Source organism: Cenococcum geophilum (assembly GCF_001692895.1).
Source record: "Cenococcum geophilum 1.58 unplaced genomic scaffold K441scaffold_37, whole genome shotgun sequence".
Taxonomy (NCBI): Eukaryota; Fungi; Ascomycota; class Dothideomycetes; order Gloniales; family Gloniaceae; genus Cenococcum; species Cenococcum geophilum.
The window spans coordinates 114510-137562 of record NW_027137595.1 but is presented as its reverse complement, the minus strand read 5'-3'; the positions used below and the strand labels follow the sequence as shown (position 1 = coordinate 137562).

Genomic DNA, 23053 nt, shown 5'->3' with positions numbered 1-23053 from the left:
GTTCGATATTTCGCATGCTGGCCCTGTACATTAGTCTTTTTGGCTCAGCCACGCCAAAACCCGGCGGGTCCTGCGGTGTGTGTCAGCCATTAAACTAACCTGATGACCTCGCTCAGCAACGTCATTCTGATTGATACAATGAAGTCTATCTGGCATCTTAGAGCGCTGGGCTGTGGCTAGAATGGGTTAGGCAGCGAAACAAATTCTACGCTACCGGTATTGGCTTTTTGTTGCAGATGATTGGCCATTTTCAGTCCACAAGTTATTTGCATTCGAGGTACATTGCGGATGTACGGGCCCTACGTACAGGATAATGCTCTATGCTCGGACTGGTCATTGAGAGTAGCAAGGCGGATCTGTATTGAATACTGCCATCGGGACCACTCTGGCTCGAACTGATCTCTCTGCAAGGGCCGAGATTGACGTCGTCCGAATAGCTGTTCTCTTCATCCCAAGCCCCTCCGGTTCATGCATGCTCGAGCTCGTGGCAGCGAAGATAGTGTGAGGTAATGGGGCTAGCGTCTGTTAAAGTTACCTCAACGACAGATATCCAATCTCGAGCGGGGGTATTCATCGTTCACGGCAGAGGTTGCCGCTCAGGGGGAGAGCCGGATCTTGTTTTCTTCTTAGCGGCTGTTTCACAAGGCTGCCTTATAGGGTTTAGCGTCTAGGGTCGGATCGCATAGCGTACTAGTGGTCCCGGGCTCAATGCAACAACCGAGCTCAATGCAACTTTTATATTTGTATGGCGTCTCATACAAAATCGACCTTTTTCCAAGTTGAATAACTTAACAATACTACATAGAAATTATATAAGAATTTAAAGGCTTATATATAATCCTTTAAAAATCAATAATATAACTTATTTAAAGCTGATATTTATTGTATTTATTGTATTTCTATACTTTTTATTATTATATTTTATTTAAGGCCAGTAAATACTAAAACTTCTATAAAATAGAAAATTAATATTAAAATTAAGTTTCTTTATACTTATTTAGGTATAAAAAAAAGAAGTATATATATTTAATAATTTATTATAGCGTTGTTGTTGAGTTATTCAACTTGGAAAAAGGTTGATTTTGTATGAGACGCCATACAAATATAAAAGTTGCATTGAGCTCGGTTGTTGCATTGAGCCCGGGACCACTAGTAAGCGCTGCTTACTAGTGGGTGCCACGAGTATTACAGCTTTCAGCTGTGTAGTTAAGCAGCATGCACCTCGCCAAGCTGGTATGTAATCGTATGTATACATTTTATGTGATCTGTGGCCAAGGCTGGTTTACATGAGCTTTAGATACACGTGCGATATCTCCATCTTAGCAGTGGATTGGATTAAAACCAACCTTTCCAGACCTAAGGAAAACATCAAAAAGTTTACTACACACAACTTCTTATTTCTTCTTTCTTCTCAAGTTATTTTTCTTAGTCCACTTGAGAACGTCTAGATCTGAGGAAAATGTTTAACAAACCATTGTAACTGTTCGTAGGTCACATACCTGCATCGACGGAATCGTTGTATTAATTTTTTCAATAGTTACGCCTTGTCCCTGTAGGAAAGGTCGAAGCCCTCATTACGAATACACAGCGACCACAGGCTATTTTCAACATGACGGAGAAACTGTGGGTTCGGGGTTTGGGATAGTAAGCTTCCCATTTGAACCTTTTGCCTTCGTTTCCACACTAAAGACGCTCTAGACTGCCTTCCCTAGTCTAGGCGACCTATTGTATGATACGACCCGTAATTCGGCCCTGAGCGTCAGAAATCTCAATGGCAGCTGTTCAACTGTTTCCTATCTCATCTACCCCAACTTGATTCAGGTAAAGTCCGCTATAAGGTAATCTATCTTGCCGACACGGGCCAAGCTATCATAGTTAATGTCATGGAGGCGGCTGTTTGTGGAGAGGATTGGGGGTATGCCGATCCTCTACCATTGTTACATATTCCTGCGCAGTTCCTTACATATTTCGTCGTCAGTCTCACTGGGCCCGCTTAGATGGTAACGACACAATGACCTATTTGATAGGCTGACGCCTGTTTAACATTTGATGGTATCCGGCAAGCGCACAAGCTGAACACCCTCTGGCACAACGCATTATCAGCTTCAAAAACACCTCCGCCAGAGGAATATTAGATCTCCCCACTAGCTCACCGCTTCGAACTAGTCTGCCTTACCTTTTCCGATCTATTCTCTTCAATGTTCATCCTAGAGTGCTATGCCCGCAGGAAAAGCACTGCTGCGCAAGCACCCCGGCGTCATACCTGTGATCGGCACAGTACGTGCTCTTAGATCTAGGCTAACTATCCCACCTGCAAGATTGAGCCCAAATTCACCGAACACGATGAACTCTAGAATCCTAACGCGCGTGGATCTTTAGAACCGCACATTGCACAAACGAAGGTGGCGCCTTATGAGATACCTAGTGACCTTTATTTTCATTCAAGGTACATTTAGGAGCCATTCTGCATTGTTGTATGAGCCAATTCACTATCGAGATGGGGTCGCAGCTGGAGCGGTTGTTCCTGTATTTGTGCGAGCCGAACTGGTGTCATATTACGATAGTTGGACCGTATGGTTACGGGGCCTTGATCCTATTGATTCTATTGGCTGGCTCTTATCGATAACCGTAGAACCAAATCTACCAGCCGAAGGGATACTGCGCCAGATGCCAGCTCAGTGCCAAGCTTTTTTAATTACATACCTCGCGTCCCCCCTTGTCATTGCAGAGTCTCGAATAAGAGTCCAGACCAGTGTTCGGAAATAAGCAAACATCAGTTGCTGGACGTTGCATTGCCTGCGAGCCATCGTGGCACCAGAAGAGCATGCTGCACAACACCGCATCCCACAAAGTGGCCTGCATCTGCCCCTGCTACTACGCCCCAAACATTACTAATCGTTTCTACATCCCGAATCCAGATCAATCTTCGAGAAACAACAAACTTCATGCACGGGCCGTTCCGTCACCCACGGCATTACTCTTTCAGTCGAGAGCAAGATCTTCAGCCTACGTGACACCAGCAGAGCGCGCTACGGATCACTGCATCTAAAAGCCACGCTGCTTGCAAGGGATTGCAATGACAACACGCACTCATTCCACATCAATGGGAACCCTTTAGGTTGTTGAATACGTTGTGCTACATAACATCGTTCACCACCCACTACCAAATGTTGGTGCGAACGAAAACCTACCAACAAAGATCCTCACCTACTCTAACCTCTTTTTATAGGCGCCATTATTCGGCTACATTAAATCTCTATTGCACGACCTGTATCTCGTTTAGCGACTAATCGGGCCAAGTAGAGAGGATCAAGGGAGGAGGGGCTGGACTCACTTTCTCTCTCAACATGCCCATCCATTGCTGCAAGCTGACTCCTTGGTCTGCTCGGTCCTCTACCAGCAATGTCTGCGCCCACAGCTTCAAGCTTGGATCGCCATCCTCTTTTATCACGTAGAGTGTTGGAACGATGATGCTGCCAACCCCTTTGGCCCGATGGTCTTTACTCTTTTCAATAACCCCCCGTACACGTTCGTTGAATTCGTTCTCAAGCACTGGCATACTTGTCTTGCCTTGCTTGATTGCGGTTCGGTCTTCCACGCCGAAGACATCCAGCAGAAGTGCGGGGACCGCATCGCGACCGACCCAAATGAACTGGTTTACCCCGTCATCAATCAAATATAATCCGTACGGTACGACGCGTTCAGAGGAAAGGTTGCAGGGGGGGGGGAGAATGATTTCGCCAGTAGCTGGGTCAGGTACACCTGAATTATCCGGCATGTCGTGCAGTGAGAAGAACTTCGGGTATATATATTGGATCATCAGAGGTAATGGCAGAGTGGAGAGGAGGCAGAGCGCCGCAGAGCGTAAATCAGAAGGTATCTGGGCTGATTTTCGGAGGCCAACCTAGGTCATATCAGTACACGCCTTGTTTAATATTGATCAAGAACCGCAACTTACGTTCTTAATCAAGCCGAGGAATAAGACTGGCAAAGCCCTCAGATTATGAGGCAACTGTAAACCGCCGCCTCCCATATTTCCCCCTGCCAATTCTTTCCGATATGTTTGGAGTATCTCAATGACCTTAGCTTGTAACGCATCCCGAGCGGCTTCTAGTCCACTACCCAGTGCTCTTTCAACAGCCTTATGGCTGAAGTACACGGTAATCGCGGCTTGATCCGCTGATGCATATATGTTTGCCAAAGTTTCCGTAGTCGGTAGTGCCAAAGTCAAGACTCTTATCCGCCTTTCTCCATTGCAAGTTGTGTGAAGAACCGCAGCCTGCATGCATACATAAGGTTTTGTGATGGTCTCATCAATGGCAACTTCTACAACGTAGCTTTGGTCGCGTGGGAACGCTGGGAAAGCGCAAAGATCCGAACTTCGGTTAAAGAAATTGCCGTAAAACGTGCTCATCCGTAGACCTGTCGTAGCTCTTACTCGCAGCACCGCCTCAAGGCCTATTTCGGCAGAAAGGTAGTCACTGAACTCCCTAGCAAATTTGATGGCATCTTCACTTCTCGCCGCATTCCATCCTGGGTAGAAATACGTTTGGCCACCAGTGTACCTCGGAAGGTTGCTGAGAGTAGCTACATCCTGGTACTGGGAGGAGAAAAGGAACATGTCAATGGATACTTGATTCTTCGAGCATTCCACGGCAAAACTCTTGTAAAAGCTATTCGCAGTCTGTAGTAGACCTCCTTCCTTGCTTGTCCCGAGCATCTTTTTGTCTTCCCTCATTTCAAGCTTGCCATATCCAACATTTGGTAATGATGCAGTGAGAACGGTAATCTTACCGCCTACGGGTGATATGAGTTTGTGGCCAGCTCGGAGAGCCGAGCCCATGGCAGAGGCAGCATTTTGAGTGTCCTGGAACATTGATTGAAGTTTTTCAAGGAAGTTTTCTACGTTTGCCCGACACTCCGAGAGGTTTACGAGAAGGTCTGTGGGTGTTGGTAGGAATGGCTCATCGAGATCGCTGACAACAAGCATGCTAGGTTCGTTACTTTCGCTTCCATCCCGCGAGATGGAAAAGTAATGCAAACTTGAGTCCACAGCCATGAATCCTACCCGTGTTCTCCGATCCGCGTTGGGTATCCTATCCAAACTTTCCAAAATGCACCGAGCACTAGTCGCTAAAAGTCCGTTCGTAACGGCGGCATAACTGACATCAAAGAGGAAGAGGTAGACTAGAGGTTGTGGCGGACGAACCATGTACTCTTGAGGAGCTACAAACTCACACACGGCATGGTTGAGTTCCGGTCTCTGCCATCTGTCTACGCTCTTTTGAGCTGCTGAATCCCAATCAAATGCCTGCGGAACATCATTTGTCAGATTGCACATGTTACACCTCCATCTATGCCCGTGATCGAGAAAGGTAACGAAAGGGTTGATGTATGCCCGACAGCGCCGACATCTTGAAATGACCTGGTCGGGCACAACTGGTACTGGATCTTCTGCATCGTGCAGAGACGTATAGGGCTGAATGACGAGGGCAAATGGGAGTCGAGATTTCTTCAATAATGAATGTGTAGTCGGGGCCGTGTTTAGTGTCGATCGGACATATTTCGGAGGGCAATTTGCATAAGGCGATGGTGTGGCGCTCGTCTGTGCGGGTCAGTGATGGTTCAGCTATAGGAATTCCTATACATACATTCGGGGGTAGATTGATTTGTGGGGGTGGAAGGTCGAGTTCCATGACATTAAAAGGCTGTGTAACGAGATCCGTTGGATAGAGTTGATTAAGATTCTGCGGAGGTGGCTGCATCTGGGGAGCTTGCTGCACTGGTTGCGGCCCCAGGTTCATCTGTCCAAACTGCGCTGCCAATGGTTCCTGCGGCGACTGAGGCATTCCTACCGCTGGTATAGCTGCTGGTTGAGCTGCCCCCGCTGCTAATCCCGCATTTGCACCAAAGTCATACGCTTGAGCAGCGTATGCACGCTTTTTCTTGTGCGCCGCTGAACCCCCATCGTGTTCCATCTTGACGGCTCCCTTATTCTTATAGAATACGTGAGATCGAGTCTATAGTGCTGTTGAATGGCCTAGTTGCTGGATGCGGCGGTGAACAGGTATGGCGAGGAGGAGAATTGTGGGTTGAAACTCGGAGGTGGATGGTGGAATGCAGGTCGATAAGTGCGGGATTCGAGATAGCGGAATCTATATCAGCAAAGCAAGCGGACACAACTGCCTGGTTAAAGTTCCACCTGTCCAAAGGGACTTGGATTCGAAGAGGCCACGGATCAACAGATGATGCGAATTCCTTGGCACTCGGAGCACGAAACATGGAGGGGATGTTTGCCTATCATCAGTTGGGTGGCTGAAGTGGAGGACCGCAGTCGCCGACCTTATGTCAGCCTTCTCTTCAGAATTTTTAGCCTTCATCCCATTGACGGCAGTCTACTCCACTTCGTGTCTACCGGAAGACATGGAGTATGATTAGTTCCTATGAAGATCTTAAGCGTCTAAATGATCACCATCGACAGCCTTGTTCTATCTTTAAGCTCCCTAGACGAGATTTTGTGCGATTACGAATGCGACCTCATCTGGGGAGGTCTCCTCGAACTCTATAAGGAATCATATCGCGTGTAGTGGCGGATTTGGCATCCTGCTGTAGACCAACGCCATGCCAGGGCGAGAACTCAACCTTCTCTGCCTTGATGGAGGAGGTGTGCGCGGATTGTCGTCGCTTTATATCCTTCAGAAACTTATGGAAACCGTCAACCCCGATGATCCGCCAAAACCATGCGATTACTTCGACATGATTGGTGGAACAAGCACTGGCGGGTAAGAACTTTCAGGTGGTTATATTCCAGCAACATCTGGGCACTAGAACCGGATCTCGCAGCTCTATTTTAGAACTCAGATGTAACTTCCATTTCTCAGCTGGCACCGTTATTAATTTGGCAGGTACACTCAGATACTATTCTTCAATAAGTTCTAACGAATTGGAACTGTTTCTATGGTCTCCACATTAGTTAGATGTAGTTCCAGGGCATTCGATATTTCATTTACATGTTAAAACATCCTTTAATACGTATCAATTACCACAAACAAGGCTAATCCTAAGCAGGCTGTTGGCCATTATGCTTGGTCGTCTCCGCATGGATGTTGACCAATGCATTGAAGCGTATATCGCGCTTTCCGATCGTGTTTTCAAGAAAAAACGACATTTTGCTGTGGGATTAACCGGTCGGACCCACGAGCGTTTTGATAGTGATGAGCTAGCTACATCTATTAAAGACGTTCTTGTTCAACAAGGCTTTGGGGAAGATTCACTTCTTAAGGAACCCAACGCTTTCTGCAAAGTGTGAGTAGCAACTAGGGCTATTCATTTTACACCTTGTATCGTTTGGTAGTATTAGACCATCCCAAGTCCCTAACTTATTTCTTTGTCAGCTTCGTGTGTTGCACAAGCGGCGGGACCAGCACGACGACACTTCTCCGGAGCTATCCTCCCCCTCGTGGCTCCTCGAGTCTATATCGAGTGACGAAGATCTGGGAAGCTGCCAGAGCAACCTCAGCGGCTTCATCATTCTTCGATCCAATTGCTATCGGCCCGGAGAATAGACTGTTTACTGATGGCGGAACAGGTGCAAATAACCCCATTCGGCAACTCTGGACCGAAGCTAAGGAAATTTGGTCAACTGAGCCCCTTGAGGAAAACATAAGATGTATAATCTCAATTGGCACCGGAATTCCCTCGCTCAAGAAATTTGGCAAAGGCATCATTGACCTTGGCAAATCACTTCTTAGCATTGCGACAGAGACGGAGACAACAGCCGAGCTGTTTCACCAAGAGCATTCGAATCTCGATGATGAGGGGAGGTACTTCCGTTTTAATATCCCCAACGGTCTCGCGGATATTGGGCTAGAAGAAACATCTGAGAAAAACACAATCGTAGATATGACTGATCACTATCTATCGACGGAAACAGCCCACAAGCGCGTTAAGATGTGTGCAAAAGCACTTGCTGAGAGAATTTGTGCGTCGAACTTTGCCTAGTTTCATCGCTCCCAAACGTTTCAGATACTCTCTGCTCCAAGTTCTTGTCTGACGGGCGCTTTTTATATAGCTTGTAAAGCAATTGATCGTTTGCCTGAGCTGCCCTCTTATGACGCATCTGTGTTTGTCGCGCTCGCAAACAAAAAAGAGTGGCAATTGTCCTGTACTGGTATCTATGCCATCTACTACTTCACTCTTCATAGAGTGTTAAGACCGCTTATGCATCCGTTTAGACCCGTACGATATTTTCAGCGAGCTCTCCACTTACGATCCGGAGAGAGCCAAAGCTTTTCGAACTTACCAAAGATGCGAAGGGACCGCAACGTGGATACTAGCGAATCCGGACTTCAATAACTGGCTAGAAGAAACAGGTAGCGCATGTTTGTGGCTTTGCGGCATTGGTCTGTGAATGTAGCTGTCCACCAACTAGCCAATTCGTACTGACCGTACTCTCCTTTCAGTTGGATGCGGCAAATCTATCGTTATGTAAGTCATGAGTTATTTTTGATAGATTTTCATCTTGACTCATGAGTAGGACAACTGTGGTCGAAGCCGCGGTGGAAATGTCGACAACCACGGGATCCCCAGCCATCCATTTCTTCTACGACTCCTCAATCCGTAGCCAGCTAAAAGCAATGGATCTCCTGGAAAGCTACGTCAAGCAACTCCTAGGATATCTTAGTTCTATCAATAGACCTTGTCCTGCTCACGTAGTTCGTAAAATAAAACTCTTCTACGGTCCAAAGGAGAGGCCACCAGATGTCGAAGAATTAAGCCGAGAAGTTCTCCTGCCGTTGAGTTCGATGATTTCAGGTGTATTCTATCTTGTAGATGGTCTGGATGAATGTGAACCAGATGAAGTGACCAGGGCCTTGAATGTCCTTGCTCGTCTTCTAGAAAAACCAGGAAACAAAATTCTCATCTCTAGTCGGGATGAGGTCGGAGTAATGGAGCGACTCCCGCAATCCACCCGAATATGGATCTCTGAGGAAGATACCAAGGGAGATATCATGGCCTTTATCAACAAGAGAATAGACGCAAAGATGCTGGAGAGGCCGCTGACAGAATCTCCCTCCCTACTACAAAGTGTGAAACATGAATTGCTCGCCAAAGCTGGAGGAATGTAAGGGCTGGCCTCTGCAACTGAAAACGTTTTCCTCGCTAATTTAATTATAGGTTCCTGTGGGTTAGGCTTCAGCTGGATACTCTCTGGGAGGAATGTTTCAACGATCATGACATTACGATGGCCCTTGCCCATCTCCCTCGAGACCTAGATGAGACATATCGGCGATGTGTTGATAGAATTGCCAGCAGCAGACGGGTATACGCACATAAGATCCTTACGTGGACATGTGCGGCACTACGCCCCATGCATATTGAGCAGATGAAAGAGGCGCTTGCCGTTAACCCCGTCTCTGGGAAATTAGACCTAACTAAGATTCCGACAAGTTCCTTTGTTATTCGCAGCTGCTCAAATCTTGTCGTTCTAGATGAGTTAACCAGCTGTATTCTACCAGCTCATCATTCGGTGCGCCAATTCCTTTTCAATGAGACACGCCAATCGGAGGGCCAACTGTTATCCAGCTTCAAGTACAAAGAAGCCGAGCTAGAACTAGGCGAGCTCTGCATTGCTCACATAGCCTCACACAACCTTGACTTACATGTACAAAACTCATCAAACGCTCCAAATTACCAGGGAAGTGCCGCTCCCAGATTAGAAGTCCCCAATGTCCTGGTTGCAATGGTCCCAGGTCTTCTTCGTAGGCTCATCCCTAAAGCTAAAACGCAGCCCACACCGCTAGCCCTTCCCCGGCGCCAGCCTCCGCCAGATCCACTTATTCACAAACGATTTTTTTTTCAATACTCCAAACATAACTGGGCGTTACTTACTCAAGGGATTTCCGAGAAATCTCCCTTCTGGAATCACCTTCGGGATCTGGCTCTAAAACCTAATGAGGCATGGCAGCTCCACCCATGGAGACCAATTGGTAATGGGCGGTCTCGAGAAGCTCATCTCTTCGGCCTTTTCGGATGGGCAGTAGTGAATCAGCATATCCCTCTCCTTCAGCTCGTCATAGAAAGGTGCAAATCAAAGCACCCCAGCCTGGACTTCTTCAACATTCCGCTTTTCAATCACGGTGGTCTGTATCCATTGCATGTCTGTGTTCAGAGCGGAAACATGCAAGTAATGGAGCTACTGCTACAAGTATGTGACCCAGGCAAAAGGGATGACGAAGGATGCGATGCGTTCCATCATGCAGCAGAAGGTGGTAATGAAGACATTTGGTCAGTGCTGCTCCGGAGGCATTTAGCGTGTGATTTCTACGCGGATAACGCCAGTCGCACGATTCTCCATCATGCAGCAAGCGGCGGCAATACCAACGCCATGTTATTCCTCATCCAAAAAGCTAGTTATAGCTATACCATAGCTGCTCATCCATATTCCGTATTAGACTCTAGCGGTCAGAATCTTTTGCACATCGCGGCTTTAAAAGGACATTATGACGTCGTGTTGGGTTGCCTGAATTCCGTTGAGTCGGAAACGCTATCAATCTTCAAGGCCATGTGTGCAGCTGACAGATCAGAACTCACGCCTATTCATTACGCAGTGCAACGAGGAGACTATCAAATGGCAAGGACGTTCTTTGAATTCAGCAATATAGAAGAGAATCTAGTCAGCAAGTGGCTAAGCGAACCTGGCAAGATGAAACTGATCTGGCTGGCCTCGGTAGCTGGGGCGTCAGACATTCTCCGATTGCTGAATTCCGAAAATATCAGCATTGATATGTCTTTAACTTCCATCCCTTCCGACCTAGACATGGACAGGTTACTTCCGGGAATGTCAGCACTCGAGCACGCAATTCGCACAAAAAATGCAACCGCCTCAAAAGCCCTGCTTGAGGCAGGTGTCTCGGTTGGCAAGTTAACGCGAAACCCCGAAAACCGGAGCGAAGGTTGGACACTTTTGATGCTAGCTGCTGCTAGTGGGTCTACTAATATCGTGCCTCAATTAATGGAATACGAAACATTTTCCATCGGTGACGAACCCAGTGAGAACCCGGTAGTTTCAGTGCGGTGGATCATTAAAGCATTAAATCTGGCTGTTCAACAAGATTTTCATGATATTAGCGAGCTTTTGGTATCTGGGGTGACGTCAAGAATCTTAGCTAGTTATCCCCCGAGGACCCTTTCCCGCGCTGGTGGATACGCATCTATGCATATACGTTTAGACGTTACATGGGTCGCTATGATTCTTCACGAGCCTTCGGCGTGGATTACAGGCGCTCGATACCATGATAGGCAATACTATCTGACGTTGAACCGCGCCGAGAGCATTCGGAAGTATCAACCTGGCTTTTCGTGGCTTCACGGGAATGATCGGCTAGATAGCCATAGTGGATATGCATTGTGGCATGACAAACTGTTCTATCTCCCACCTAGCTCTAAACCAACCCCGCCGTTTCGTAATCCAAACTTCGTCAGCGTTGACATCGATTTCACCGTGGAGCATTTCGGATTCACATTGCTTTTCGGGGAATCCCTATGGCCGGGGACGACTAAGAGCCATCATTATTTCATGACGCAAGAGCGCCCAGGATTGCTGACGGATATTGAAATTCTGGACCGTTTTCGGGAGATGGAAGGAGTAAGCAGCGGATTTGAATCCGCAGCGATCTGTGCTTGTAAGACTTCAGACACTTTTGGGGATATCCATTGGGAAAGTAGAGACATGCGTTTCACGCGTATTGGTAGGAGGGAGTACTAGAAACGGCCAAAGATGAAATAGGAAGAGGGGACGTGGGCGAAAGCTACAGTTCAGCTTAAGAACCACGAACAATCAGCCGAACTGTCATGCCTAGTGGAGCAGCTCCACAATACGAATCAATTCAAAAAGCCTAATGAAATAAGTGAATTCCATCATAACCCCATTAGCCCGCTCATAGATCCGTAGGAGAAGGGATACAAAGACAGCAATGAACATCTCCACCCCGGTAATAATACAACATGTTACTTCCCATCGTCCCGAATCCAATAATGCAAAAAACGTCGGAGTCTCAGACCCAATAACGAAACGAGAATTTCACACGGAGAATCATTCAGAATCGTTAGAACTACGCCGCAAGACTCGCTCAGATTAAAACGCAGCTACTTGCGCCGCCTCCCTTCTCTCAACCTCACTAACCGGGTACGGAGGCCCCTGTGTCTCTGTTGCGACAGGCGAAGCAACCGTGTTCACCGTGCTTCCGCTCGTTATTCTCCTCGATCCACTGGTGCTTCGGCTCCTGGCGGCTTTCTCTCTGTAAGCAGGATGCGTATCCTGCAAGGCATGCTCGGTCCCAACTTCACTTCCGTATGCTGTACCAGTTCCCACGCCAGGTATGACGCCGCCAGGCATTGCTCCTGCGCCAAGGTTTCCGGCAGAGGTGTGAATGGGCTCAACGGCCGGATGCCAGGCGCGGAGTTCGTCTTCGGCATCATTAAGGACTTGGCGAGCGGCCTCGACGTTCTCAAAGGGTGGGTGAGTGTCGCCGGGCACGATTGGAGTGTCGTCGAGAAGGTTGAGGAGACGACGGGCTTGTTTTGCGAGGATGATTTGCTTTTCGGCACGCTCAATTGTCGCGGCAAAGTGGATGTCGTAGGCTTCTTTGAATTTTTGGCGGGTCTAAAAGAGTGAGTGTTAGTTGAAGAGGATCGAGAGTGGAAGAGAAATAAGGGGAATGGAGATTTGGGTGAGGAAACTTACGATGTTGGTGAGTTGTGCCTCCGCGACTAAGCTCTGTGCTTCTGCGCGGACAAGTTCCTGCTCCAGTTGCACAATCTTAGCGCTCTGTGGTTCCTTGTACTTAAGTTTTTGGATCTCATCCGACACCTTTTAAACTATCAGCACTCATCCTTCCATCCAACTACTCGGCTACGCATACCTTCGCCTTATGGTCCCTGCTCGGCTGCACCGAGCTCTCAGTATTCCTGATTTGCTTCAAAACACCCCGAGAGTCTTCTAAGTTCTGTGCGAACAAGTCTTCCTGCTCTGCAATTTCCGCTAGCAACACTCCAAGTTTATCTGATATCTCTGAGACAGCATCATCGCTGGTGGCCTCGCCCCACTCTGACAATTGCGAAGCAATAGCTGCACGTTCGCGACCAGCGGTTTCGTACGCACTAATGGCATGATTCTCGGTCTTGATGAGTTTGTACAGCTTTTTAGAGATATCGGGCTGCTGCATCCCACGTAGCGAGGCCATGGTAAAGCGGTGCTTAGGCACTGATTTCTCGGATATGCCACCATTGCTAGGCTCCTTCTTGGAGCGGACCGAGAGGGAGCGGTTCCTAGTTCGAGTAGGCATGATGGTAAGCGAGCGTGATCGAGATGGTGTACGAGAAGGAGGAGAGCCTGAGTATGGAGGTGGAGGTGGTGGTGGGGGAGGTGGATAGGCAAAGATGGCCATTAGAGGCGATATCCAAAACAACGAAATGCAAGAAGTGACCCCGAAGGATGCAATGGATTTGACAACAACAGGTAAATGCAGGACAGTAAAAGGAAAATACTGAAGACAGTGGAATTGAGAATGAAGGCCAGCTTACATTGTGAAAATATTCCACAGAGGTATCGAGGTTATATGTGTTCTGGTAATGCTATTGTTAGCACCACTATCCGAGCGCTCGGAGCCTCGCGTTTGAGGTCGTGTAAGGTCATGGCCAGCGGTTGCGCAAATTTGGTTATTGCTAGAGCCGAAGGATTTACAGATGCGAGAACATACCTAGAATGTTTGAAACAGTTGGCGCTCTGTAGCTGCAGTTCGGAAGAAGGGGAATGGTTGTTTGAGGTTTGCAGCGACCAGCGTGTTGACTGGATGCGATGTCCCTTACTGAAGCGCCGGACTCCATCGGTGATGTCATTGTCAAACGAGAACAAATAGTTATGCCAAGATAATCGGCTTCAACTCTTCCGACTTCCACGTCGGAATCCTAACACCATATGCTGTATCGCAACATAGTACCTCGGCCACCGCGAAATCTCAATTGCGTTGCAGGTTGGCGTCATATAAAGGTTATGAAACTTAATTCTGCCTTGGTACACGGGTTTTCCTTATTGAAGATATAGGCTACTTTGTGTCTCTATCCTAGTCTTTCATTTCTGAGCCTCTCAACTAACGAATCTTATAGTTCCTCTCCGTCACCTCCTTGGCGCTTGCACCCTCACAGCCGCAAGGAAATCAACCAAGCACGCGCATACAAAGTGGATCCGATGACACAACTTGACCTCTCTTCTCCCTATCACCTCGCAATGCGCATGCGCTGTGCGCAAGGATCAAACGCGGCACATACATGGCATCTTCAGCATTGCATCAAGCATCAGCATCAAACCCCAACAACAGGCTGATCAGATTGATAGAGCTTTCCCCTCCCGTGAATGGTGTCCGTCAATGCAAATTCCACATTTGCCCCTTAGAAGGAGATACTCTGTTCATTGCACTTTTATACGAATGGGGAACTGAAGTCTCGAACCACGCAATCTCTATTGATAGACACGAAATATTTATACGTAATAACCTGGCTGGCTTTGCGTACGATTATAAAAATTCGAGATAGTGGTCGCAGTGAGCTTCAAGACGTATGCATGTTTTCGCATATCCCTCTGCTGTCCCATCTGCTAAAGCCTGCCTTGCAGACTCTCACAGAGGTCATGTACACAGACTCCCCGTTGATCTGGGTCGACGCGATTTGCATCGACCAAGAAAACACAGGAAAAAGCATTTTCTTGGTCTGACTAGGTCCGGAGGCGCATGATAGCAAACTTGCTGTCCGTCATATCTATCGACGCGGTCGTTCCCTCGAAAGCAAGCCTTAGGGCCCCTACCTGCTCTATCACTTACTATCAAAGAGCTACTGTGAGGGCATGTAGATCGTTCAGGAATTCCTTCTAGCTGCTAAGATCCTGCTTTACTGGCGCGACGAGTCGTTTTGGTGGCAGGGTCTCCACGAGTCTGTCCTAACATGTGATACCCTTGCGACCATTTCAGATGATCACCAAGCCTTTTAGAATGCTCTTTCAATCTCTCAGGGCTCTAGGGTGGTATGGGCAAAACAAAATCACATCGAGATCATGTCGGACGAGCGACGCATGGCTGCCTACAGCCTTGGCGGCCTGATCCTACAGTGGTCGGCCAAAAATGTAATCATGTCCGTGACAAAGTCTTCGCTTTGCTAGATCTAGCATTTCACACTTTCCAGTGGAGAAAAGAAAGCGTGCCTGTAGACTACAACAAAACTATTGAGGAAGTTTATCGTGATGTCCTGAGCACGCCGAGGTTTATGAGATTTGGCCGTGATGCGACGGAACACTTTTGCGTGATATTGACGGGAATATTGGGTGTGAAAGAATCTGATGGGATAGCAAGAAATGCATATGAGAAGGCGATGCTCTGGGTTGAGGATGAGAAGATGTGAGATTCAAACATGGCCGCGGTAATGACGGGAGTACAATTTGAAGGACAGCCGGTCCGAGACTGGCACGATAATCTCGTCTGAGGAAGAGGGCGAAGGCGCCCGAGAAGAGGGCGAACAGCATAAGCCGTGTCTCTACCCGTGTCTCCTTGCGTCCCCTTACGCGTTTCTTTGCACGTCCTATGGGGTTAGGTAGAGAGGCGTAGAGACAGACGCAGGCATAAAGACGTAAAGACGCGGAGATATGAAGGCGTAGAGGCGCGGAGACGTAGAGGCGTAGGGAGAGGCGTAGGGAGAGGCGTAGGGAGAGGCGTAGGGAGAGGCGTAGGGAGGAGAGGCGTAGAGGCGTAGAGGCGTAGGGGCGCAGAGGTGCCTCTGGGGGTAGACCAAAATTTGGAAGACCAGTCGGCTAATCAGAGGCATTTATTTCTGTAGCTTTTTTTTTGGTTCTACATGCAACATGCTCTTTTTCGTTCATCTCGTCGTTATAATTAAAGTCTCGGTGAGAAGAGTTAAATCCAACTAGATCTTTGTAATGTGTGCAATGGGAAGTGGTAGACTCCCTCAATCTTAATCTGCTAAATCTATCCCTACAGCCGATTTGCGGTCAGGATCCGGACAGTAACGCTTGGCAGTAGCTTTACTCTCCGAATCTTCTGCTAAGTTTCATTCTGCCGGTGCAAAATTAGTGGCTTAGAGCTTATTTTTTTTAGAGTTCCAGCTTAATTTAGCATGTCCATTGACATTAACGAGCTATGCGTTTTGAGGAAGGATCTACGTTTCCTACTTACATAAGCAGACTCACTTTCTTCGTGGTTTGGTTATTGATTGCTACACATATAGGCCTATATTAGAGGCTTATATTCGTCGTAGTTGGAACTTTAATCACCATTCAGTTCATCACCTTCGAAGCGTTCCTCTGTATTTTAGACCAGCTTCAGCTTTGCGACCCATGAAGATAGAGCTCCCATGCTTCTCTACCCCGCAGATAAGACGTCCAAATGTGTACCTCAAAACGCCAGTATTTCTTCTTCCAAGATATAGAAATTCTCTGGCTTACCTTTAAGCTAGGACGTTCTTTCAGGCCCATATTCAGTACATTTAAGTGTCCGCAACGGACCCAAGCTTCAGGTTTAAACCACCATGAACGGCGACGATCCGCCGGGATATGTAGCTAACCGGGTCTCCCTCCGCTGTAATAACTATGGGCGCATCCAAATCCCCGTCCGCAGCCGTGGCGTGGGCACCTACATACTCGCCACCGACCGACCCATCGCTGCGCCACGTATCCAAGGCGTTCTAGCCAACGGGCAGCCATCGCGGAACCCGCCTTACGATTTCAGCACTACAGGACGGTAGGGTGCTTCCTTTCTCTTCTCTCTCCTCCCCGCTTTCTCCCACTTCTCTGACTCCTGGGCTTGAAAGGCGATTGGCTAATTTATGTGGGCTGGGTTAGACCTCGAGCCAACTGGCTTGTTTGGCATCAAGACCAGCCTACAGGTGGCTCTAGTGGCTTCAACGTCTCGTTTGCCGGCGGGCAACCGGGACAAGCTGTGACGTGTGTGCTGTGGTTGGCGCCGCCCGGGACGCCGAGACCCCCGGGGAGACAGTGGCAGCCGAGTGATTGGGCAAGGCATGCGCATCGTTGAGATTGGAGTTGGGCAGTGAAAATTTAATTAGGATGGATAGGGGGAGACGAGAGGATGAGGCAAATGCCCGCCGAATGAGGAGAGCTTTAGACCAAAAAATGCACGATCTATTCTTTTGGTAGCACATAAGCTTTATGAATTAATGACTTGAATGAAATGTGCCTAAACTTCGCATTGCCGGAGTACCGGAATGCGATGTTCCTTCGAAGCTCTCCAAAAACACTGGATAGAAACAAGATCAATGATCGGAATAAGGGTTTTGATACAATATCCACAATCGGCGGAGCTTACATCGGCGGAGCTTACATGGTCTCACTCTTATAGTAGTACACCATAAATACTACTACCAGTCCCACCTTGAGCCCCGAATAGGCTTCAAATCCTTCCGGGATTGCGTTGAAAATTTTGGCTTTGATGGGAAGCATGAGCGAACCTGCGAGCTGCGGTTCAATATACTCAATAGAAAATCTCCTGGAACTGCTTCGACCAATTTGAGAATCCAGCCCTTGAGGGTCAAGGAATTGCGCCGGGAATGAGAGCTTGATTCTCTGTTGAAGGCTCTCGCACTTTTATGAGGCGAAATCAATGAAATCTGAAGTGTCTTTAGACTCGACATTCGTGCCGTTGGGAGTCTTCCTGATAAGCCGACCGAATCCAGACCTATCCAAGTCTATCAAACCATAGATATTCAGGCGCAAGTCCGCCAGAAATCTAAATTTCTCAATGCGGCCAACGGCAGAACAACTGAAGCCATTAAATTCAAAGTGCCTGATAACAGCCGAGAGGCTCTCATGATGGTAGCCACGTAGCGTTCCAAAGTTTTTATGGCGGCAAAGCTCCATAGATGCCTCATAGTAAATTTGGCGGCATGTTCGCAAGATGCCGAGGCTAAGTTTTGGTTTGATGTTGGACCGCTTTAGAGCAGAGTTGATCTCAGGTAGAATAAGTAGGACGCGATACACCATCATTCGAAGCTCAGCCGGAAGTGTCAGGAAATCTCGGGGTCTAGCATATGGATGGTGGAATGACTGAGCAGGGTGTACGAGCAACGAGTCGCTGTCATCCATGGGTTCGTAGGGGGTATAAGACTGAGATAGTAACTTTGCCGAGTTCGGTTGCGCAAAGATTGTGACGGGGTTGGTGAAGGCAAATGGCAAATGGAAGAAATGGCCTCCGATAAGATGCTATAGCTGCTAGTGAAGGATAATCCGTCTTGATACTGTCTGGGAGAGATATATTTGGACTTGAGAGATTGAGGAGCAATCCTGGATGTTGAAGCGTATCAAATATCGATTGCTCGTGCGCCGGAATGTTGTATTTTGTGTTGACGGGCAGGAAACACCATGATAGACGTTAGTATAAGCGTACCTAAGGGTGCCGCTGCCTGTTTAGGTAGTAAGTAATGCTGGCATTATGCGATCCTATAGGCTCAAGTGAATGCCTGCCAGTCTGTTAGTTTCTCAAGAACAATGGATCTACAATTATAGAAAGTGCTTTGATGTTGCAGCAGGATTTGCTGTAAAATTCGAACTTAACTCCAACGACATGGTTGCTGCCCGCGTCGCTGTGATTTGGCTTCGTGATTCACGGCATTCTTTCGACTTATTATATAAATTTCTAGGCATCTCTCTTATCAGAATCATATTCCTTCATCACCATCCTGCAATCCTGGTGTTGAACCACGGTGATAAGAGCATGTTCGAAGATTTTGTGAAATTTTCAAACCGCTGGTTCCGTGCTGTAGAGATCTTGAAAGTCTCCACTCTGTACGATGAATTGCAAGTTTATCATCGGGGAGAGACTTCTGTTTGTGAAGGCAGTTTGCGTGGGCATGTGTAAGTGTTTGTATACCGAGGGTCAGAGATGCGGTCGAGGAGGGGAGAAAATCCAAAACCGAAGCCGAAAAAACTTGTTCCGGGGTCATTTCCCCGCGTCCTCCTTGAGCGTGCCTGGCGACTCCTTTCAGGACAGCAAGAGACTTCAATCAGGACGATTATGATTGGTCCAGTTTTTTCCCCGCTCTCATTGCTGTCACTCTCCTATATAGCAGCTGTTGGAATATGAGCGGTATGGAAGCTTCGTGTTATATCAGTTGATTGTATATTGTATGGAGGATACAGGTGTGTCCTCCATTACATAATTATCACGTGACTGCGGTAATGATCCTTGATCGCCAACAGTAGCCCTACCCGTCGTATAAGGAATCCGAGTTTGATGCCTAAGGCATCTTGTCATCTCGAAGATCTAACCACCACTCAAATACCCTTCGCACCTAGTTCAGATCTAGAAGTTGATAGTCGTGGGTTATGACCCTTTCATATATCCGAAGAACGCTTGGGTCCTCCCTGGTAATATAAACATGGCGCCAAGCGCCGCGCTTCTTGGCAACTCCACAGAGCTTCATTTGTCACAGCGAGAATCTGGACCACTGAATACCACAATCACTCTTCACTAGCCTAAGTGGCATCACTGATTCAGTTTACCATTTTGCCGCCAAGCCGGATTGCCGCATAAGTTACCTAGGTACGTTTCATCACATAATATTACCGGGTTGTGGAGTGTTTCTAGCCTGTAATGCTTTCGAGCAGTTCCCATTTGTACTTCCGCAGTCGCCAACGGGTATCTTTGGGCTTTTTTAATTGTAACCATTTCGTTCACATGTTCACATTATCTAGATGCTGTATCTCGCCGTGGTCGTACGATGACCCAAGTAGAGCCACCGACGGTAGCAGGGGGATGACGATATGCAGCAACTTTCCGATGTCCCTCATCTCACAGCCTCAACCCACCACAATGGAATCGATAATGCCATGCTGAACAGGGACCCATGTAGAGCGGATGCCCGCCTGAAGGCGTGCTTGGCTGGCATGCATACCAATAAACCCCATTCGATTTCTAACCCCGTGTCGTTCCCAACGCTTTTGCGTTACTATGACTGAGGGCCCAGGTGATCTGGCTATCTGACGTGTATGTCTCATCCGAATGGATTGGGTGAATTGGATTCCATAGAACTAGGAGTGATTAGACTGGGCAATTGCCCAATGCTGCTCCACCCAGAAACTAATTTAAAGGGAGCCTTCGCTCACTGAAAGGCCCAACCCCAACCTTCGTTATTGCGAGCTCCCTTTGAACTCATCGACATGCCGACTTTACGAGGAATTGGGTTTCTCGCCACACTGTTTGGCTCTGCCTTTTCGGCATCGTGCCCTTACATGACTGGTGAAATTGGCGCACACGGTCTCCGAGAAAACTATCCTCACGTGCGACGGGATGGATATAGCCCAACTGACGATTTTCTGAAAAAGTTCGAAATTGACGACACCAACGCCTTTTTAACAACAGACGTAGGAGGACCAATCTCAGACCAGAATAGTCTTAGCGTTGGTGATCGCGGACCTACATTATTAGAAGATTTCATATTTCGCCAAAAGATACAGCATTTCGATCACGAACGCGTTCCAGAAAGAGCTGTCCATGCAAGAGGAGCTGGTGCGCATGGAGTTTTTGTGTCCTATGGAGACTGGTCTAACATTACCGCTGCCTCGTTCCTTGGTTCTGAAGGCAAAGAAACTCCTGTTTTCATTCGGTTTTCCACCGTTGCAGGCAGTCGAGGTTCTGCAGACACTGCCAGGGATGTACATGGATTTGCGACTAGATTTTACACGGATGAAGGAAATTACGGTGAGGTACCCTGCTCGGTTTTAGTGCACCCCGCAATCTACTGACTGATTCAAGACATTGTTGGCAACAATATCCCTGTATTCTTTATACAAGATGCCATTTTGTTTCCGGATTTAATCCATTCAGTTAAACCAATGCCTGACAGGGAAATCCCTCAAGCTGCGACTGCCCATGACACAGCATGGGATTTCTTTAGCCAGCAACCGAGTACTCTCCATACTTTGTTGTGGGCAATGTCTCCAAACGGCATTGTACGATCCTATCGTCACATGGATGGTTTCGGAGTTCACACCTTTCGTTTCGTTACAGACGATGGCACTTCAAAGCTGGTAAAGTTTAAATTCAGGACCCTGCAAGGAAAGGCGGGCCTGGTTTGGGAAGAAGCCCAGGCCACCGCCGGAAAGAATGCCGATTTTCACAGGCAGGATTTGTTCGACTCGATCGACAAGGGATTGTATCCTGAGTGGGAGGTACGTTTTATTGCTCTCTAAGCCCGGTAATTGGAAGTGCATGTCTGCTCACAAGTGAAATAGTTTGGCGTCCAGATTATGGATGAGGAAGATCAACTCCGATTTGGCTTCGACCTCTTGGATCCAACTAAAATTGTGCCTGAAGAACTAGTGCCTTTTACGCCACTCGGGAAGCTCACCTTGAACCGGAATCCGAAAAACTATTTTGCCGAGACCGAACAGATCATGGTAAAATTTCTTCGTGCTAATTGGTCAGAATGTGCCACTGACTTAGACATTTTAAGTTTCAACCCGGTCACGTCGTGAGGGGAATAGACTTCACAGAGGATCCTTTGCTGCAAGGTCGGCTTTTCTCATATCTCGACACGCAACTCAATCGCAATGGCGGGCCTAATTTTGAGCAGCTGCCCATCAACCAGCCGCGGGTTCCATGGCACAACAACAACCGGGACGGCGCGGGTAGGTAGATCCTTCTAAGCACAAGCCTTGCCGAAAATAACTCGTGTATAGGGCAAATGTTCATCCCGTTGAACACTGCTGCGTACACCCCGAATACGCTCAATTCAGGCTTCCCAGCCCAGGCGAATCAGACCACCGGCCGAGGTTTCTTCACTGCCCCCAATCGTTCCGCTTCCGGCAAATTGATTCGCGCAGTCTCCTCTACATTCTCGGATGTTTGGTCACAGCCTCGCCTTTTCTTCAACTCTCTCCTTCCCGCTGAACAGCAGTTCGTAGTCAATGCCATCCGATTCGAAACTTCGAATATCCAGAGCAAGATTGTGAAGAACAATGTCCTTATCCAACTCAACCGCATCAGCCATGACATTGCTGTCCGCGTCGCTGAAGCGCTTGGCATGACCGCGCCACCTTCGGATCCAACCTTCTATAACAATAATGTGACCACTGGCGTATCCGTCTTCAAAAACAAGCTCCTAAGATTGGATGGCCTGAAGGTCGGTTTTCTGACGTCGGTCACTGCGGCTGGAACCACCAACCCGTCTTACAACTCGTCCCTCAGCACGCTACAGGCCGGCTTCGCTTCCGTGGGCGTCGACCTGGTAGTGGTTGCAGAATCCCTCGTATCAGGCGTGAACCAGACGTATTCGGCAACGGACGCGTCAAACTTTGATGGCATCATCGTGTCAGATGGCACTGCAGGCCTATTCACTGCAAATGCTAATAGTTCCACCTCGACGCTATATCCCGCCGGCCATCCCCTGCAGATCTTAGTGAGTGGATATAGATGGGGTAAGCCAGTCGGAGCCATCGGCAGCGGCAGCCAAGCTTTCACTGCTGCAGGGATTCCAACAGGCACTCCGGGCGTGTTTACTGTGCCAGCTGGGGGTAACATTACTAGCGTGTTCGCCGACGCACTAAGAACCTTCAAGTTCCTGGACCGATTCGAGCTAGACCATTAGGAGTAGTCCATAGAGCCCTTCAGGAAAGAGGTGTTGTGTTTCTCAAATGCAATTGTGGGTGGGCATAAGTCTTACGTCAGCCCCCATGTCCCGCTTCTTTGCTTTACGAGACTGGAGTGGACCATGTTTGAGCTAGCTTTAATTGTCCGTAAAGATTGGACAGCAACACATTAGCAATAGCTTGCGGTTTCCGTTGATTTTTCCCCTGAAGGAATTGCTTCATACATGTAATAATAGTCTCATTTTTATAGCGCATGAGCAGAACGACAAACACCTTTTTGGACCATAACAATACAATCCTTTTCTTCCAGAAAGCATAACACACTTTTTAAGCACATTTCTGTACATGTCGTACTGCACTATCACCCGATATTTCCGTTTCAGTGGT

The 23053-nt window shown here is 47.9% G+C and overlaps 7 protein-coding genes across 7 annotated transcripts; 4 read left to right on the top strand and 3 right to left on the bottom strand.

Annotated features, from left to right (window-relative positions):
- Window positions 1-1745: 1745 nt before the first annotated feature.
- K441DRAFT_450160 (uncharacterized protein) lies at window positions 1746-1913 on the top strand (the record flags this gene model as incomplete). Its single annotated transcript, XM_067641689.1, has 1 exon — window positions 1746-1913. A coding segment is annotated over one exon (168 nt), but the record flags the coding sequence as incomplete, so codon positions are not given.
- Window positions 1914-3007: 1094 nt separating this feature from the next.
- Window positions 3008-5862, bottom strand: K441DRAFT_664129 (COPII component protein). Its single transcript, XM_067649302.1, has 4 exons — window positions 5652-5862; window positions 3959-5605; window positions 3335-3904; window positions 3008-3268 (listed from the first exon to the last, which is right to left on the bottom strand). The coding sequence occupies exons 1-4, from the start codon at window positions 5847-5849 to the stop codon at window positions 3257-3259; spliced, it is 2427 nt and encodes an 808-aa protein (XP_067501147.1). The 5' UTR covers window positions 5850-5862; the 3' UTR covers window positions 3008-3256.
- Window positions 5863-6588: 726 nt separating this feature from the next.
- Window positions 6589-8060, top strand: K441DRAFT_664127 (phospholipase, patatin family protein). The gene is made up of 3 exons (XM_067649301.1): window positions 6589-6782; window positions 7069-7305; window positions 7395-8060. The coding sequence occupies exons 1-3, from the start codon at window positions 6622-6624 to the stop codon at window positions 7999-8001; spliced, it is 1005 nt and encodes a 334-aa protein (XP_067501146.1). The 5' UTR covers window positions 6589-6621; the 3' UTR covers window positions 8002-8060.
- Window positions 8061-8344: 284 nt separating this feature from the next.
- K441DRAFT_197825 (ankyrin) lies at window positions 8345-11952 on the top strand. The gene is made up of 3 exons (XM_067640465.1): window positions 8345-8487; window positions 8537-9124; window positions 9178-11952. Coding segments are annotated over exons 1-3 (3180 nt in total). The 5' UTR covers window positions 8345-8485; the 3' UTR covers window positions 11768-11952.
- Window positions 11953-12169: 217 nt separating this feature from the next.
- On the bottom strand, window positions 12170-13448 carry K441DRAFT_460179 (uncharacterized protein; the record flags this gene model as incomplete). The annotated part of the gene is made up of 3 exons (XM_067641766.1): window positions 12170-12664; window positions 12746-12871; window positions 12924-13448. Coding segments are annotated over 3 exons (1146 nt in total), but the record flags the coding sequence as incomplete, so codon positions are not given.
- A 3933-nt stretch (window positions 13449-17381) lies between these two features.
- Window positions 17382-18348, bottom strand: K441DRAFT_197737 (uncharacterized protein). The gene has a single exon (XM_067640464.1). The coding sequence runs from the start codon at window positions 18161-18163 to the stop codon at window positions 17666-17668; it is 498 nt and encodes a 165-aa protein (XP_067501143.1). The 5' UTR covers window positions 18164-18348; the 3' UTR covers window positions 17382-17665.
- A 1888-nt stretch (window positions 18349-20236) lies between these two features.
- K441DRAFT_573759 (catalase-domain-containing protein) lies at window positions 20237-22665 on the top strand (the record flags this gene model as incomplete). Its single annotated transcript, XM_067644066.1, has 5 exons — window positions 20237-20777; window positions 20832-21247; window positions 21311-21475; window positions 21532-21706; window positions 21758-22665. The coding sequence occupies 5 exons, from the start codon at window positions 20237-20239 to the stop codon at window positions 22663-22665; spliced, it is 2205 nt and encodes a 734-aa protein (XP_067501142.1).
- Between the last annotated feature and the right edge of the window lie 388 nt (window positions 22666-23053).